We start from the raw sequence: 18,295 nt of genomic DNA, 5'->3' as shown, positions 1-18,295 counted from the left end.
TTGGAAAACTATATACAAAGCATACAGAAGTGAGTGTCAGGAAACCTGGGTTCTAATCCAGTTTACATAACTTTGTTCAAATTGTTTAACCTCATTTGTTTTTTCTTTTGGTGTTTGCAATCTCTAAAAGTCAAATCTGACTTACTGTTTCTAAACAGAATACTCCAGTCTGAGCATTTTTCAAGATCAAGACTTTATGCTATATAGTAATAAATTCTCATTGTTCTTTATAATCCTGCTGTTGACCAGCATTGTGACCTTTGGCAAAGTTACTAACCTTCTCAGACTGTTTTCTATTCTGTATATGGGGAGTATAATACCTACCTTGTAAGTTGATTGTGAAGATTAAATTGGGTAGTGAATATACTTTAAAGTGCTTAGTTCAGGTATTTCGTAAAGCTGTTGTTAAGTGAGTTCTGTAATTTTACAGGACTGTAGTAGAACCAACAGTCATAAGCCTCACATATGAAAAGGCATAAAATACATGAATCATATTGATAAAATGTTTTTTGATAATTGCACTGTAAGGAAACATCAGGATGTTTGCATACTTTTAGTTTTGAACAAATATTAAATTTCTATTCATGGTCTTTAACTTGGTTAAAGAAATAACAACATTGTTATCTGGTCTTACTAGATGCTTTGTTAAGTATCTTAAAATTTTAGTAATTAAGAAATGTGTTCCAAATGAAATTTTGTCTGAAAGAATCATTCTGTGAAGTTGTTTTTGTCTTTTTTGGTTCTGTATTGATGTTTGGAAACATGAGGTACCCAAATGTCAATAAGTATATTTACTAAATACAAATAGCACATTATTAAAATGTTGTATAGGAGTAACAAATTTAATCGAATAATCAAATGAAAAGCACCTAAAAAGGCTTTTGGTGTTTATTTTAATCTGATTTGTGGCATTTTGTGTGTCTGATATTTTATAATCCTGTTCATCACTTTAAAAAATGTCACAGTAATGTCAGAAAAGATACAAAATTCTGTGACTTACTCTGCATGGAATAGATTTAAAGGTCAACACTACTCTTTTATGTAGGTTATGGGTGCTTCATGTGTGCTTTCAGAGCAGTAGTGTGAGGAAGCTTGAAGTGGGATGGCAGGACGGCCTCATCCTTATGACAGTAACTCCAGTGATCCAGAGAATTGGGATCGGAAATTGCATAGTAGACCTCGTAAACTTTATAAACATTCAAGGTAGGTAGAAAATATGTATTTCACGTGTCAAAGCTCTGCTAAAACTGATTTTTATGAAGAACCAAACTGCATTTGGTGTGGCCAAGTCCTGTCAGAGGATGGGAGCCGTTTTACAAAATATATGAATGTTTGCATTTCTCCTTAAATAACTTTGAGGGAAACATTTTTTCCTTTTAATTTTCTTATATTTGTATTTATATGAATTTTTATTTCTGTTTCTAAATAATGCTAAAATATCCTTAGTTGACTCCATGAATAAATGCTATAGTTAATTTAACTGGGAAGTCTGGCAAGACAGGTTAACTCTTTGTATTTAAAACTCTCTAATACGAATTTATTTTGTGCTCTAAATACATTGTGTATGATAATTTATAGGCTTTTGTCAGTCTTTGCCTCTGTACATTTTTAACTATGTGAAATTATGTTGTGTTATCATTGTGATCCTAATAGTAAAATCAGTCCATCAGTGACTCGCCTGGTTCATTTAAAGTTTGCTGCATTAAATGAAATTCAGTTGAAAAGTTTCAGCCCATTTATACATTATTTTTAAAGCTTTCATTTTGTGCTATGTGACTTATGGGGAACACCTCGTTTAGAACACTTTATGATCTGATATCTTAAGGTGTTGACACCTCATAAACCTCACATAATGCAGGTACGTAAGCATGTTTTCATAGAGAGTTGTGCTTTATGAATATTTAGGGGGTATTATTGAACATTTAACTTACTTGAATGTAAAATTCTCCTGATCACTGATAACTAATACCAGCTTTATTGAAAAAGAATAAAAACATGCCGTGATATTGAAATCCTTTTTGTAATTTTAAAGAAATGATTCAGCTACTTTTATTAAGCTATATACATGGCTAGAAAATATGAGTGACTAGTACTATTTAAGTCTCTGACAAGATGTGTACCTTTATTGTGGACTTTTAATGTGGTGAGGTCTAACATGAAGACATTGAGTTGACTTTATTAATTTATAAGTGCACACCAGTGGTGTGAGTGTTTTTTGGTTTGTTCTTTTGGTGTGGTGTGTGTGTGTGTATGTGTGTGTATGTCCTTCAATTGGTGCTCTAGTTCTTTTTCTCCATCCTGTTTTACATGGATATTTATTTTGTCTTTGAGATTAAAGAGATACTGGTTTTATCTCATTAAATATAGGGCTTTATTTATATTGATACGTTATATACATTTTTTCAGGTGAATTATATCTTATCCTTGCTAGTTCTTAATATTTTTCTACTGATGTACAAGACGGTGTTGTATATGAAGTCGTGACAAGGTGAAAATAAACTATTGTTTGCTTTGTAAAAGCTGCGGGCGTACAATGGGAAAAATTTATTAAAAAACAGTACTTTTTATTTTTTTATTTTTATTTTTATTTTTTTTTTGCGTTACGCGGGCCTCTCACTGTTGTGGCCTCTCCCGTTGCACAGCACAGGCTCCGGACGTGCAGGCTCAGCGGCCATGGCTCACGGGCCCAGCCGCTCCGTGGCATGTGGGATCTTCCCGGACCGGGGCACGAACCCATATCCCCCGCATCGGCAGGCGGACTTGCAACCACTGCACCACCAGGGAAGCCCAAAAACAGTACTTTTTAAATTGCCGTTATTTTACTTCAGTAAAAACAGTTATCATAGCTCTTCTTGATTTCTATAGCATCAGTACCTTTTTGGTGCTCTTTTTTTTTTTTGCGGTACGTGGGCCTCTCACCACTGTGGCCTCTCCCCTTGCGGAGCCCAGGCTCCGGACGCGCAGGCTCAGTGGCCATGGCTCACGGGCCCAGCCGCTCCATGGCATGTGGGATCTTCCCGGACCGGGGCACGAACCCGCGTCCCCTGCATCGGCAGGCGGACTCTCAACCACTGCGCCACCAGGGAAGCCTTGGTGCTCTTTTTAAATAAGATTGCAGTAGTATTGGTTGTTTAAGTGAAAAATATTAGAGAAGTAAATGAATACCAATGTATTGATTTTTTTTTTTTTTTTTTTTAAGTGGAAAGACCATGAAATCCTTTGACCTTATCTTAACCTCATTCATGGAAAAACTACCCAAGGGAAAACAGTTTACTTTTTGGGACCTCTTGTTCCTATGAACTTACAAACATGTAACTTCAGATGCTTTAAAAATATATTCAATTTGACTTTTTTAAAATGGTAGTTTTTGAATTAATAGTAAATTAATTGAGCGGTATTAAAAACTAACAGCAGGGGCTTCCCTGGTGGCGCAGTGGTTGAGAGTCCGCCTGCCGATGCAGGGGACACGGGTTTGTGCCCCGGTCTGGGAAGATCCCACATGACACGGAACGGCTAGGCCCGTGAGCCACGGCTACTGAGCCTGCGCGTCTGGAGCCTGTGCTCCGCAACAGGAGAGGCCACAACAGTGAGAGGCCCGAACACCGCAAAAAAAAAAAAAAAAAAAAAACAGCAAGTATTGTTGAGAACCTGTGCTCAGTTCAGGAGAGATTAAGCAGTTCGTCAGGGTACCATCATGGAATGCTTTAATATTCACGTATGGAACAATTAGAGGACAATAGGGCACTAAACTGTGGTAGAGAGTTGCAGTAAAATAAGAGTTCAGAGAAGGAATCAGTGTCAGTCCGAACAGGTGAAAATGAGACTTGAACTAATCCTTGGATGGTTAGGTAGATGGAGGGCATTCCTGCCAGGGACCTTCTGGAGATTACCTTGGCTGGATCTAAAGGTAGAGCTCTGTGAATAGTTTTACTGTCCCCATTTAACAGATGAAAAAAATAAGGTTAATAAACTTGCCCAAGGCCATACAACTTGTAAATGACAAAGCTAGAATTTATAAACATGTTTCTCATTCTTTTTATTTTTTAAAATTTTGAATAACTTATTGTGATACATTTAAAATACATATACAGTAGAGAGAACAGGTATAATGAACCCCTGTGTACCCATTCCCCAGCTTCAAGTTATCAACTCATGGCTGATTTTGTTTCATCTGTACTTCTGCCTGCTCGCATCCTTTTTTTGAATCTTGTGTATTTTATTTAGGGATGTTTGAGTAGAAGGAAGCCAAACTAAACACTGGCTTAACTTAGGGGTTTATTTTTCTTGTACACAAAAAGGCTTCAGGATATTAGGGTCAAAAGTCTTTGATTTTTCTTGGTGTTTTCCTCACAATCACAAGATGGCTTGCCATAGTTCCAACTGTCATGTCCACCTTCCAGACAAGGAGGAGGAGGAGGAAGGGAGATGGGGACGATGGGAAAGAGGTTTCATTTATATCCGGAAATTAAATTTCTCAGAAATTTCCAGCAGGCATCTGCTTATATCAATAAATCATTGTCTAGAACTATGTCATATGGTCATCTCTGGATTATGGAGACTGAGAAATATAAGTGCTCCCCTTGCCACCTCAAACAGAATTGGGGATTTAAATTTACAAAAACTAAATGTGTCAGTTTGTTAAGGCTGCTATAACAGAATACCATGGACTGAGTGGCTATATTATAAACAACAGAAATTTATTTCACATGGTTCTGGAGGCTGGGATGTCCAAAAGCCAAGGTGCTGGCACATTTGGTATCTGTTAAGGGCTTGCTTCCTGCTTCAGACACCCCTCTTTTTGCTGTGTCCTCACATGGTAGAAGGGACTAGGGATCCTTCTGGGATCTCTTTTATAAAGGTATTAGTCCCATTCATGAAGGCTCTGCCCTCATGAGCTAATCACCTCCCCTCCATATACCATCACATTGGGGGAATACATATCAGCAGATGAATTTTGAAACTAAAAACATTCAGCCTTTAGCAATAAAGAAATAAGCATACTTTATTGGTTCAGTTTTTGAGGATTTTCAAAAAAGTTGTTTAAATTTGCTTTTTGTTCTGTTCACATATTGGAATAGCCTGCTTTCTAAAATCTTTTTCCTTTGATTTTTTCCCCCTTTACCTTTCCTTATTAGCAAGGATAAAAATAAATTTCTTGAATTATAAAGGTAACAATAATAATTACTATATACATGTGCTTACCTTGGAGGTTTGAGGGTTTGGTGGGCATTGCGTTATGGTTTCTCTTTTACCTAATACAACTTTAAGGTACTTTTCTGAAGTTTCTTTGAATGTAGATTTAATAGGTATAACACTGATATAAAAGACAAGGCAGGGAAACTGATCTGGACGTGGATGAAATTCAGGGTGCCTGTGATTCCTCTGCAAGTGCATACAAATGAATTAGATAGCTGAAAAATTACTGAACTTTATTTCTTTCTGACTAGGAGTTGTATAGTTAATACTTATATTGAGGGGGTTGGTAGCTTGCTGAGAGGTTAAAGATCATTTCAGTTGAAGTTTATTTGGCTTGAGTTATGACAACTTTCTTTAAATTAGAAGAGTTTTTGCTATTTAAAAAGGAAAAAGAAAGAGCACCTTTTTTGTGTAACTGATGTTAAAATGCCCTAGAGTGACAATATGCTAAAAGCTCTTGCATATTTGAATTGGGTCGAATACAACTGTTTAAAACTCAGATCTGCAGTCTGCTCAGGTTACTAAAGATAAATGCATCATACATTCAATATCAGACTTTGCCGCAAGGGTTCATTCCCACATAGAAGTACGCATGCTCCTTTCTTGTGAGACTGCACGAAGATTGAGCTTTCCATTTTCCTTTTTAAGTCACCCTTTAGTCCTAGCAGCAGTTTAGAAATGGAAAAGTTTGGTTGCTTTAAAGAGTAGTTCCTTAGTGGGTTCTTAAAGTACAGATAATATTTTCTCTTCAGTTCTAAAGAGAAGTTTTACTGCCCAGAATAGGTACACAATAAAATATTGAAAGGAAAAAAGAAAGTTAGCTGCATCCTAGTTTTCTAAAACCTGGCAAGCTGGCAGAGCTAGAATTAGCTTTACAGATGGCATTTGGCAACATATCTACATATCACTAAGCCCTCATCTCCTGAGTTTTCTTCATCCTGTCTATCAGTTACAATATCCAATCACTGCACAAAGATGGAGAAGTGGGACGATCACAGCTCACACGATGCTGTTTGGTTAGAAACGTCAGTGCTGCACAACCCACGGCTGAGTCAGTGTCTGTGAGAAAATAAACTGAATTAATATATAGCGGGGGTTGTATCTCTGAACATTTAAAGCCTAAATAACCTCAATAGCATTATTACACAGTAGAGGGAGGAAAGCTAAAGGAAGTCTGTAGACAGGTGAGGTAGGGGGACTGGGAAATCTTCTCATTGTTCAGAGGAATTCTGAAGATGATGGAAATATCAGATGTGCTAAAGTTTCCTAGTAATGCCCAAGGATGCTGACCTGGCTTTCAGTGCTGCATTGTTTGAAAAAGCAGAGTCCCTTTATACTCTGATTTCAAAATTTTTTTCTTGTTTTTGTGTGTCTGCCTTGGCATATACTAAAGTAAGGTGTGTATTCATTTATTACATGATAATGCTGGGTTATAATTCTATACATATATGAGAGAGGTTGAGAGAGATATGTTTAGCCTTTGTTTCATTATCATTTATGTTTCTGAATGTTAAAGATCATATGTCTTGATTGTCAGTTTAATGGCAAGTTATTTAAAATAGTGTGTGTTTTTATTGTTTCTATGGGTTTGAGGCTTTGTTTTTTATTTCATTTAAAGTCTTAGTAGAATCTTTATGTAATTGAGAATGCATTATGTTTGATATTGTTTCTTATGAATATCATATAAAATTTATTTAAGGAAAAACTAATTTTGAAATAATATTTTTGATATATTTGAAAATAAAATTCAAGATAGAGAAATGAAATAATTTCCTAAAGAAGAAGGTGAATGTATTTTTACTTTTGGGTGAATTAAGGATTAGTTGAATCACTTTATATATATTTTACAGAACTGAATGTATTTGAATGATAAAGTTTTAACTGGTTAAGATGACTTTTTTCCTAGTTTTTTGGAACACAGGCTCTGAATAGATGATCTAGGTACTGCCACTGAAATAGAGAGTAAATCAAGATTTTGGATTGCTGCAAATTGATTTTCAACCAGAAAATATTTCTAAATGAAGATAATTGTTATTGCTATGAGATTTTAAGTCTTGACTGGTGACAGTGCTTATTTATTAGGAAATTTTGGCACAATTTTAAATAATTTGACTAATGGCTTTTTTCTTTTGTCTTCATTATCCCTATCCTACTGAGCCTTCATTTGGTAGGGATTTGGGAGGATATACAACATTTTTAAATTATTTTAAATGTTATTAAGTAGTTTATAACATTCTTTTCCTTGAAATGTCAGGAAGTTCTTGTGATTTCCCCCAATTAATTTCTAAAAGTTTGAATGGTCATCTTGATGGTTATCATAACTTATTTGTATAGGTAGGCTAACTGGTGGTATCTTATTTTGGCTTTTTTTTCCCCCCCCTGGTTTTGTGTCCAGAAATGTTTTTCTAAGCTTGCTTTAGTAATAGAGTTATAAAAGCAGAAATCTCACGCTAGACTTATATACTTTATAGAATATTTTTTTCTCTGGTTCGGCTTGTTTTTTAAAAAATAATGCCTGTGTTATTATAAGAGTAATACATATTCATTACATAAATTTGATAGATACAGAAAAGCACATAGAATAAAATTAAAATGTTCTACCATCAAAAGAAAAACTTTAAATATTTTCACATAGAACCTTTTTTCCTTGTGTATATATAAAGATATAAATTCACACATATACACTTAAAAATGATTTTGGGATATTACTGTATACACTGTTATATAACCCATCTGTTGTTTTCTTTTTTTTTTAATAAAAAGCAAACTTAATCACGAACGTTCCCTTTGTCACGAAAGTCTTCTATAGCATAATTCTTGAGAACTGCATAGTGTTTTATGTATATATATTTTGTAATTTATTTCACCAATCTGAGTTTTTCTGATTCGTGATCAGAGAAAAGATCAGCTTGATTCCACAGCATAGATTTCTCTAAAAAGGAAGAATGTCTTAAGGAGTTAAGTAAAAATATAATTTTGATACTTTTCAGAAGGAAAAAGATTCTCAGTGTGATTATACAATGAACTCTTTAAAGATATGCACACTACTTTTAAAACAAAGCAGATAAGATTGCCATAACACAGTACAGAAAATCTTCTTAAAAATCAGGGAAACAGAGCTCAGACAAGCTGAGACCTTTAAGAAGTGCAAAGGCCAACCAAAAGGGTTTCTTATATTACATTTTAAGAAGGTAATCAGTGAAAGTGTAATAATAATGTATGGCAATGAGGGAAGAAAAAAATTCCTCAAGTCTTATTTAGGAGCTTCTTTGTCAGAGAGGAAAAGCAAACCACCACCACCATCAATAATAATAGCAAAGCAAACATTTCTAGTAAGGACAGAAAACCAACGTGAATATAGAGATAAGTAATGCATCTAGCTAAATGAATTGTCTTCTGGAACATCTTACAGTTAAGGAACTGACTGTAAAATCTTAAAATTATTGATATTATTTGTAGTCTTTAAAGGTTTTAGGAGAATACAGGAAGTACTAAAAGATGAAGGGTTCTAGGCCTGGTTTTGAAAAAGACAGAAGATTTTAGAGCAAAAAGTGAAGGATAGTTTATGACTAACTTGAAGGAAAAAACAGGTTAAAAATGATCCAGAATGGGTTTGCTAAAAATAGATTGTCAGAACAACTTTGATTTTTCTCTGATGCAGTTGGTAGCCTAGTAGCAATATGTATTTGGACTTAAACTTAGGTTTTGGTAAAATTCTTTTTTTATATCCTTGGGTGAAGGAAAAATGAGTTAGCCACTAGTTGATTGTTTTAATTAATCAACACAGTTTTCATTTTGAAGGATCCTCTCCAAAGGTTTTTGATCTTGGAAGGTGGCTTTGTTCTTTGCTTTGTCTTATTGCTCAAATGGAGAAGGCAAATTATCAAATTTATAGGTGACAGTGAAGAAAGAAAGATCATAAATAAAACACTAAATGATCCATAGTGATCTCCAAGTCTGGATTGTTGGACTAAATTTAAATGAACTTTTGAGGCATATACATAAGGCCTGAAAAACACTAAGTTAGCATGGCCTTATATATAGCATCACATTTGGAAAAGACTTGAGGGTAGTTCTTGGCAGTAAACTTGATATAAAACAAAAGTACAGTATGGCTGCCATCATCCCATCTTCTCCCCTACCAACCCCCCTACTTAGAAACCATCATAACGAATGGAAAGGAAGGTTAGAGCCACTTCAGTACACCAAAGTGTTGTCTTTACTTCTTTGTATATTCAGAAGGAAGGATGTGAAGAAATTGGAAGTCTTGTCAGCTTAGGTTACTAAAAATTTAGAGGTCTTGGGGACATCTCTGGTAGATGTTAAGGAATCTCACAATAAGAGCTGTCTTCAAATATGTGAAGAATTATAATTTGGAAAAGAAACGACTCAAGTTTGCGTCAGAGTTGTTTAAGGTTAAAAGCGTGAGCTGCAAAATTGTATTCCTTTGGTCACATCTCAGACCTGCCACTTTCTTAGCTACACGATTTTAGGCAAGTTTTTTAGCATCTAAGCTTTCATTTTCTCAACTGTAAAATGGGGATGGTTTTGAGTATTTAATGAAAATATGTGTAAAGTGTTCAGGATTGTGCCTGGCATATACTAAATGCTCAAATGTTAACATTGTTATTGCTGTTGTAGCAGATAGAATTAAGACAGTGGTTCTCAACCAGAGGTGATTTTACCCCTCATTGAGCATTTAGCAATGGCTGAGGACATTTTTGGCTGTTACAACTAGAGGAAGGAGTACTACTAGCATCTAGTGGGTGGAGGCTAGTGGGTGGGGGCCAGGAATGTCAAAATGATGACTCTGTCCTCTTTACCTTGTTTTATTTTTCTGCATAGCACTTATCAGCATATGATATTTAATATATTTATTTATATGTGTTCTATGTTTTTCTACACTAGGATGTATTAATTTTAAGGGCAGAGACTTTCTCGGTTATACCCACCAGGGCTAGAATAATAAGTAGCATATAATAGGTGTTCAGTGACTATTTGGTAGAGTGACTGCATGATAAAACTAAAAACATTGCTAGAGAAGAAGATAAGAATACTTTTAGTTATTATAGGATATAGTTATCATTGTGTGTTGCAAGCACCTAATACTTATTGATGAATTAAAACCACAGTAGTTTTTAGAAGTAAAAAAGTTAGCAGTATAACATTTAGATATTTTAACTCCTATTCAGAGACTCCTCAGTTTGGAGAGGTTCTTTCCTAGCAACATCTTCCTTTATTAACGTTCAAAATTGAGAAACAAGGTAATGGACATTTTAAAAACACAGAAGAAACCTCCAGCTCCTTTGCTGTCTGCATGAAAGTAATTTTTGTCAGTTAGGAAAACCTTTACCTTGATAGTAAAATGTTAAAAGTTTGGCCATTAAGGGTTCCTTTTCTGTCAAAATTTTTAATATCTAGGTCTTCATTTGACTTCAAAGAAAAGATGCTCTAAGTAGTCATACAACAGTATATCAAACTCCCTTGCTGTTGCTACTGCTTCTGCCTTACTAGAGTTGCTGACATATCTGACAATGGGGTTTTAGGAAGAAGAGAAAGACTAGTATTAAAACTATTCTTGAGCTATATTTCTTGTCTTTCTGGGGGAAATCTGGGACTTAAGTATCATTTAAAATATTTCTATGGAAAATATGCATTAACATACTTACAGATGACCTTTGAGTAGTCCATTCCTCAGTTGAGAACTGCCCTTTTAGCCTTTGTTTCTTGGGAAACTGATCATAAATTAAGAACAAAAAGCTTATAGAAAAGGCAAATTGACAAAAAAGGGAAAAGAAGGGAGAGAAATTTGCATTAAATATGTTGAAAGTAGATTTTAAAATTTAATTGCATTTCTTATATCATCATAGTTACTGACACTTAACATGAGGATCAGCAAACATTTTCTATAAAAGGCTGGATAGTAAATATTTTTGGGCGTATGGACTACATAGTCTGTCACAACTATTCAGTTTTGCCCTTATGGAGTGAAAGCAGCCATAAGCAATATGTAAATGAATGGGTGTGGTGTTCTAATAAAACTTTATTTACAAAATGAGGTAATGGGTTGAATTTGGCTTTGTTTGCCAACTCTTGACCCAACACATTAAAAATACTTGTAGGGCTTCCCTGGTGGCACAGTGCTTGAGAGCCTGCCTGCCGATGGCAGGGGACACGGGTTTGTGCCCTGGTCCGGGAAGATCCCACATGCCGCGGAGCGGCTGGGCTCATGAGCCATGGCCGCTGAGCCTGCGTGTCCGGAGCCTGTGCTCCGCAACGGGAGAGGCCGCAACAGTGCGAGGCCCACGTACTGCAAAAACAAACAAACAAAACTTGTAAAAATCCCAATTAATGTAAATTAATTGCTTAAAATATATTAATATAAAATCATTTAAAAGGTTTAGTTTAAAAATCTAAAACATAATGTAGACTATAGTAATAGAAATGGCTTATTTTTCCCCAAAGTAATATTGCTTCTTTAATAAGGACAGACTAATTTAAAAAATGGATGGAAACATCTAATCTGAAATTTACAAAGATGCTTACCTTGTCCTTAAGGAAAGATGCGTTTTGGGGACTTCCCTGGTGGTCTGGTGGGTAAGACTTCGAGCTTTCAAGGCAGGGGGCCTGGGTTCGATCCCTGGTCCAGGAGCTAGATCCTGCATGCATGCAGCAACTAAGAAGCCTGTGTGCCACAGCTAAGACCTGGTGCAGACAAAATAAATAAATAATTTTAAAAGAAAAGAAAAAAAAAAGCCACACTAAATAGCCCCCATCACCAGGCCGCTAGCCTTAAAAAAAAAAAAAAAAAGTGTTTTTAAAAGCTTGATTAAGTGCTTAAAACACCTCGTAAACTGTAAAGCTTCATATCTATATCTCTGTAGACACAAAGACACACAATCAGAAGTATTTGACAAGGAATAAACAGTTGTCACAGGAAATGCTTAGATGTTATGTATGTCCTGAAACTTAAGCTAAATTCAACAAACATTAATAAGATGTACCAGGTTATTATGTTAGTTGCTGGAAGTGTTTAAAGATAAATCCTCAAAGCAGGAAAGTGATATAAGGTTGTACCCTGTGTGTACTACACAAGGGTGCCATATGTAACTGAGTACTACTTACTTTGTAGATATTTTAGTTTTATGTATTTGTTACAACAATTTTCTGTTAGCAGCAGTGCTTGTAAATATCATTTATTTCTGGAAATTTTTCATGTATTATTTCTTTGATAACTTACTCCCCTCTGTTTTCTTTGTTCTCTCTGGAACATATCAGTATATATTTGAATGGTGACCTCCTTCCTCTAATTTTCTCGTCCTTTCAGTCTTATTTTTCATTTCTTTTTCTTTTATTCCCAGTTTTTTCTTTCAACCCTTCTAGTAACCTTTTAAAATTTCTGCTCTTGTGTTTGAATTTCTAAGAACTCTTTTTTATTCTCTAATTAAAAAAAAAAAATTCCCGTCCTTGTTTTACGGATACATTTTTAAATAGCACTGAGCTTATTGATTACAGTTTTGCTTTTTCTTCTTGTCTCTACATTGTTTATTGCCTTTTTTGTTATGTTTATTAAACTTATTGTGAAATAGTTTTTGATTTACAAGAAATTAAAAAAAATTGTACAGTGAATTTCTGGGTACTCTTCACTCAGCTTCCTTCAATGATAACATCCCACATAAGTGCATCAAGCTAGGAAAATGACATTGATACAGTACTATAACTGACTATAGACATCAGTTTTTATATGCGCTTTTTCTGGTATATATTCTGTGATAGTTTATCACATATAGATTTGCGTAACTACCACCACAATCAGGATACAGAACTTTTGCATCACCACAGAGAAACTCCTGCATGCTACCCCTTTAGAGTCATACCCATTCCCCATCCCTAACCTCTGACAACCCCTGATTTGTTCTCCATTACTGTAATATTGCCATTTTGAGAATGATATATAGGTGAAGTCAGATAGGATGTAAACATTGGGGTTTGGGTTTTTCATTCAGCATAATGCCTTTGAGATCTATCGCATTGTTGAACATGTCAGTAGTTTGTTCTTATTTAATTTCTGAATACTATTCCATTGTATGTATGTACAACAGTTTATCCATTCGGAGAGTGGCATGGTTTTTGTTATAAACTTTGCAATAATTGTTGGATTTTAAAAATTCTATATATATTACTTTAGTTTTATTACTGCCAACCACCATAGGAGTCTGTAGTTTCAATGAACAAAATGATAGAGACCCTAAAATTTCTCTTTAATTCTTAGGAACCTGTCTACTTTTGGAAGCTGTTCATGTATTTAGAATTTTTAAACAAATTAGGTGGCAAAGTCACATGTGGAAATTCATGCAGAATTAATATTCTGAAGTTTGATATGAATAGATACTTGCTTCTGAGAGTGACTGTTTTAGTAAGATTTAAAAACTTTTGGAGAGACTTATTGCCTATTAATTTATCAATACTTTATGCTTCAAAGCATGATTCTTTTTTTGTAGAATTATTTTTTTTATACAGCAGGCTCTTATTAGTTATCCATTTTATACATATTAGTGTATATATGTCAATCCCAATCTCCCAATTCATCACACCACCACCACCACCCCTCTGCCACTTTTCCCCCTTGGTGTCCATACGTTTGTTCTCTACATCTGTGTCTCTATTTCTGCCCTGCAAACTGGTTCATCTGTACCATTTTTCTAGGTTCCACATATATGCGTTAATATACGATATTTCTTTTTCTCTTTCTGACTTGCTTCACTCTGTATAACAGTCTCTGGATCCATCCACGTCTCTACAAATGATCCAATTTCGTTCCTGTTTATGGCTGAGTAAGATTCCATTGAATATATGTACCACATCTTCTTTACCCATTCATCTGTTGAGGGGCATTTAGGTTGCTTCCATGACCTGGCTATTGTAAATAGTGGTGCAGTGAACATTGGGGTGCACGTGTCTTTTTGAATTAGTTTTCTCTGGGTATATGCCCAGTGGTGGGATTGCTGGGTCATATGGTAATTCTATTTTTCGTTTTTTAAGGAACCTCCATACTGTTGTCCATAGTGGCTGTATCAGTTTACATTCCCACCAACAGTGCAAGAAGATTCCCTTTTCTGCACACCCTCTCCAGCATTTGTTATTTATAGATTTTCTGATGATGCCCATTCTAACTGGTGTGAGGTGATACCTCATTTTAGTTTTCATTTGCATTTTTCTAATAATTAGTGATGTTGAGCACCTTTTCATGTGCTTCTTGGCCATCTGTATGTCTTCTTTGGAGAAATGTCTATTTAGGTCTTCTGCCCATTTTTGGATTGGGTTGTTTGTTTTTTCAATATTGAGCTGCATGAGCTGTTTATATATTTTGGAGATTAATCCTTTGTCTGTTGATTCGTTTGTGAATATTTCTCCCATTCTGAGGGTTGTCTTTTTGTCTTGTTTGTAGTTTCCTTTGCTGTGCAGAAGCTTTGAAGTTTCATTAGGTCCTATTTTTTTATTTTTGTTTTTATTTCCATTACTCTAGGAGGTGGATCAAAAAAGATCTTGCTGTGATTTATGTCAAAGAGTGTTCTTCCTGTGTTTTCCTCTAAGAGTTTTATAGTGACCTGTCTTAAATTTAGGTCTCTAATCCATTTGAAGTTTATTTTTGTGTATGGTGTTAAGGAGTGTTCTAATTTCATTCTTTTACATGTAGCTGTGTAGTTTTGCCAGCACCACTTATTGAAGAGACTGTCTTTTCTCCATCGTGTATCCTTGCCTCCTTTGTCATAGATTAGTTGACCATAGGTGTGTGGGTTTATCTCTGGGCTTTCTGTCCTGTTCCATTGATCTATATTTCTGTTTTTGTGCCAGTACCATACTATCTTGATTACTGTAGCTTTGTGGTATAGTCTGAAGTCAGGGAGCCTGATTCCTCAAGCTCCATTGTTTCCCCTCAAGACTTCTTTGTCTATTCGGGGTCTTTTGTGTCTCCATACTAATTTTAAGGTTTTTTGTTCTAGTTCTGTAAAAAATGCCATTGGTAATTTGATAGGGATGCATTGAATCTGTAGATTGCTTTGGGTAGTATAGTCATTTTCACAATATTGATTCTTCCAATCCAAGAACATGGTATATCTCTCCGTCTGTTGGTATCATCTTTAATTTCTTTCATCAGTGTCTTTTAGTTGTCTGCGCACAGGTCTTCTGTCTCCCTAGGTAGGTTTATTCCTAGGTATTTTATTCTTTTTGTTGCAATGGTAAATGGGAGTGTTTCCTTAATTTCTCCTTCAGATTTTTCATCATTAGTGTATAGGAATGCAAGAGATTTCTGTGCATTAACTTTGTATCTTGCAACTTTACTGAATTCATAGATTAGCTCCAGTAGTTTTCTGGTGGAATCTTTAGGATTCTCTGTGTATAGGATCATGTCATCTGCAAACAGAGACAGCTTTACTTCTTCTTTTCCAATTTGTATTCCTTTTATTTCTTTTTCTTCTCTGATTGCCTTGCTTAGGACTTCCAAAACTATGTTGAATAATAGTGGTGAGAGTGGACATCCTTGTCTTGTTCCTGATCTTAGAGGAAATGCTTTCAGTTTTTCACCATTGAAAACGATGTTTGCTGTGGGTTTCTCATATATGGCCTTTATTATGTTGAGGTAGGTTCCCTCTATGCCCACTTTCTAGAGTTTTTATCATAAATGGGTGTTGAATTTTGTCAAAAGCTTTTTCTGCATCTACTGAGATGATCATATGGTTTTTATTCTTCAATTTGTTAGTATGGTGTATCACATTGATTGATTTGCATATATTGAAGAATCCTTGCATCCCTGGGATAAATCCCACTTGATCATGGTGTATGATCCTTTTAATGTGTTGTTGGATCCTGTTTGCTAGTATTTTGTTGAGGATTTTTGCATCTATATTCATCAGTGATATTGGTCTGTAATTTTCTTTTTTTGTAGTATCTTTGTCTGGTTTTGGTATCAGTGTGATGGTGGCCTCATAGAATGAGTTTGGGAGTGTTCCTTCCTCTGCAATTTTTTGGAAGAGTTTGAGAAGGATGGGTGTTAGCTCTTCTCTAAATGTTTGATAGAATTCACCTGTGAAGCCATCTGGTCCTGGACTTTTGTTTGTTTGAAGATTTTTAATCACAGTTTCAATTTCAGTGCTTGTGATTGGTCTGTTCGTATTTTCTGTTTCTTCCTGGTTCAGTCTTGGAAGGTTATAGCTTTCTAAGAATTTGTCCATTTCTTCCAGGTTGTCCATAAATTGGCATAGAGTTGCTTGTAGTAGTCTCTTAGAATGCTTTGTATTTCTGTGGTGTCTGTTGTAACTTCTCCGTTTTCATTTCCAATTTTATTGATTTGAGTCCTCCCTCTTTTTCTTGATGAGTCTGGCTAATGGTTTATCAATTTTGTTTATCTTCTCAAAGAACCAGCTTTTAGTTTTATTGATCTTTGCTATTGTTTTCTTTGTTTCTATTTCATTTACTTCTGCTCTGCTCTTCATGATTTCTTTCCTTCTGCTAACTTTGGGTTTTGTTCGTTTCTCTTTCTCTAGTTCCTTTAGGTGTAAGGTTTATTTGAAATTTTTCTTGTTTCTTGAGGTAGGCTTGTATTGCTATAAACTTCCCTCTTAGAACTGGTTTTGCTGCATCCCATAGGTTTTGGGTCGTCGTGTTTTCATTGTCATTTGTCTCTAGGTATTTTTTGATTTCCTCTTTGATTTCAGTGATTTCTTGGTTATTTAGTAATGTACTGTTTAGCCTCCATGTGTTTGTGTTTTACATTTGTTTTTCCCTGTAATTGATTTCTAATCTCATCGTGTTGTGTATTGATTTTGGAATATTCAACCAGTCTTGCATTTTTGGTACAAAATCCTTTAGAACTTGGTGTATTGACATTTTTATATATTGCTGTATTGAAACTACTAAAATTTTGTTTAAAATATTTGCCTCTATGTTCTGAGGGATGTAGATTCTTGTAACGTCTTTCTCTGGTTTTGGTATCTGGGTAATGCTGGCCTCATAGAATGTTAGGAAATATTATCTTTTCTTCAATTTTCTAGAAGAGTTTGTGTAGGATTGGTGTTATTTCTATCTTAAATGCTTGGTAGAATTATCAGTGAAGCCATCTTGGCCTGGTGTTTTCTTAGAGGGTAAGTTCTTAACTATAAATTCAAATTCTTTAATAGACATTCAGCTGTTCACTGTATTTGTTTCTTCTTGAGTGAATTTTGGTAGTTTGGAATTTGTCCAGTTCTTCTGAATTTATTTGCATAAAGTTGTTTATAAATTTTATCCCTCTTTTAATACATGCAGACTTTGTAGTGATGTCTACTCTCTCATATCTGATATTGGTAATTTGTATCTTCTCAATTTTTTCCCCAGTTTGCCTGGAGATTTTATAAATTTTAATGATGTTTTCAAAGAACTAGCTTTTGTTTTCATTGATTTTCCCTATTCTTTTTCTGTTTTCTATTATTTTAACTTCCACTCTGATCTTTATTAATTTTTTAAAGTTTCTTTAGGTTTAATTTGCTCTTTGTCTAGTTTCTGAAGGCAGAAACTGAGATGATTTTTTCTTTGACCTTCTTTTCTGTCATAGGCATTTAAAGCTATAATTTGCTTCTTAACTACTGCTGTAATATCATGCCATTCCACAAATTTTGATACACTGGACTTGTTTCACTTCAGAATTTTCTCTTTTCCTTTCTGAGTTATTTAAAAAGATGTTATCTAATTTCCAATATTTGGGAATTTTCCAGGTATGTTTCTGTTACTGAATTTTAATTTAATTTCATTGTAACCAGAGAACATACTTTGTATGATTGAATTCTTTTAAATGTATTGAGACTTGTTTTATTGCACAGAATATGGTCTGTCTTGATAAATGTTATGTGTGCATACCAGAAGAATGAGTTTTCTGCTCTTGTTGGGTGAAATGTTCCATAAATGTCAGTTAGGTTAAGCCAGTTGATAGTGTTGTTCAAATCTTATTCATCTTTACTGATTTTCTGTTTGCTTGTTCTATTAACTATTATGAGAGGGATGTTGAAATCTCTGACAATAATTGTGCAGTTCTCCTTGTAATTTGATCAGTTTTTGCTTCATG

The 18,295-nt window shown here is 34.8% G+C and overlaps 1 protein-coding gene across 2 annotated transcripts in view; it reads left to right on the top strand.

Annotated features, from left to right (window-relative positions):
• Nucleotides 1–1,102: 1,102 nt before the first annotated feature.
• BTBD10 (BTB domain containing 10) overlaps nt 1,103–18,295 on the top strand; it is a gene marked incomplete at its 5' end in the record, with an annotated part of 51,073 nt that continues 33,880 nt past the window's right edge. Inside the window, one exon of one of the 2 annotated variants that reach the window (XM_079707469.1) lies at nt 1,103–1,203. In XM_079707469.1, coding sequence (XP_079563595.1) covers nt 1,103–1,203 — 101 coding nt within the window. Of the gene's footprint in view, nt 1,204–6,468; nt 6,594–18,295 lie in introns of those variants that run through there. The other variant, XM_079707468.1, reaches the window with a different exon arrangement.

This window comes from Hyperoodon ampullatus (assembly GCF_949752795.1).
Source record: "Hyperoodon ampullatus genome assembly, chromosome: 7".
Classification (NCBI taxonomy): Eukaryota; Metazoa; Chordata; class Mammalia; order Artiodactyla; family Ziphiidae; genus Hyperoodon; species Hyperoodon ampullatus.
The sequence above is the reverse complement of the archived record's forward strand: the minus strand, read 5'-3'. Positions and strand labels throughout refer to the sequence as shown.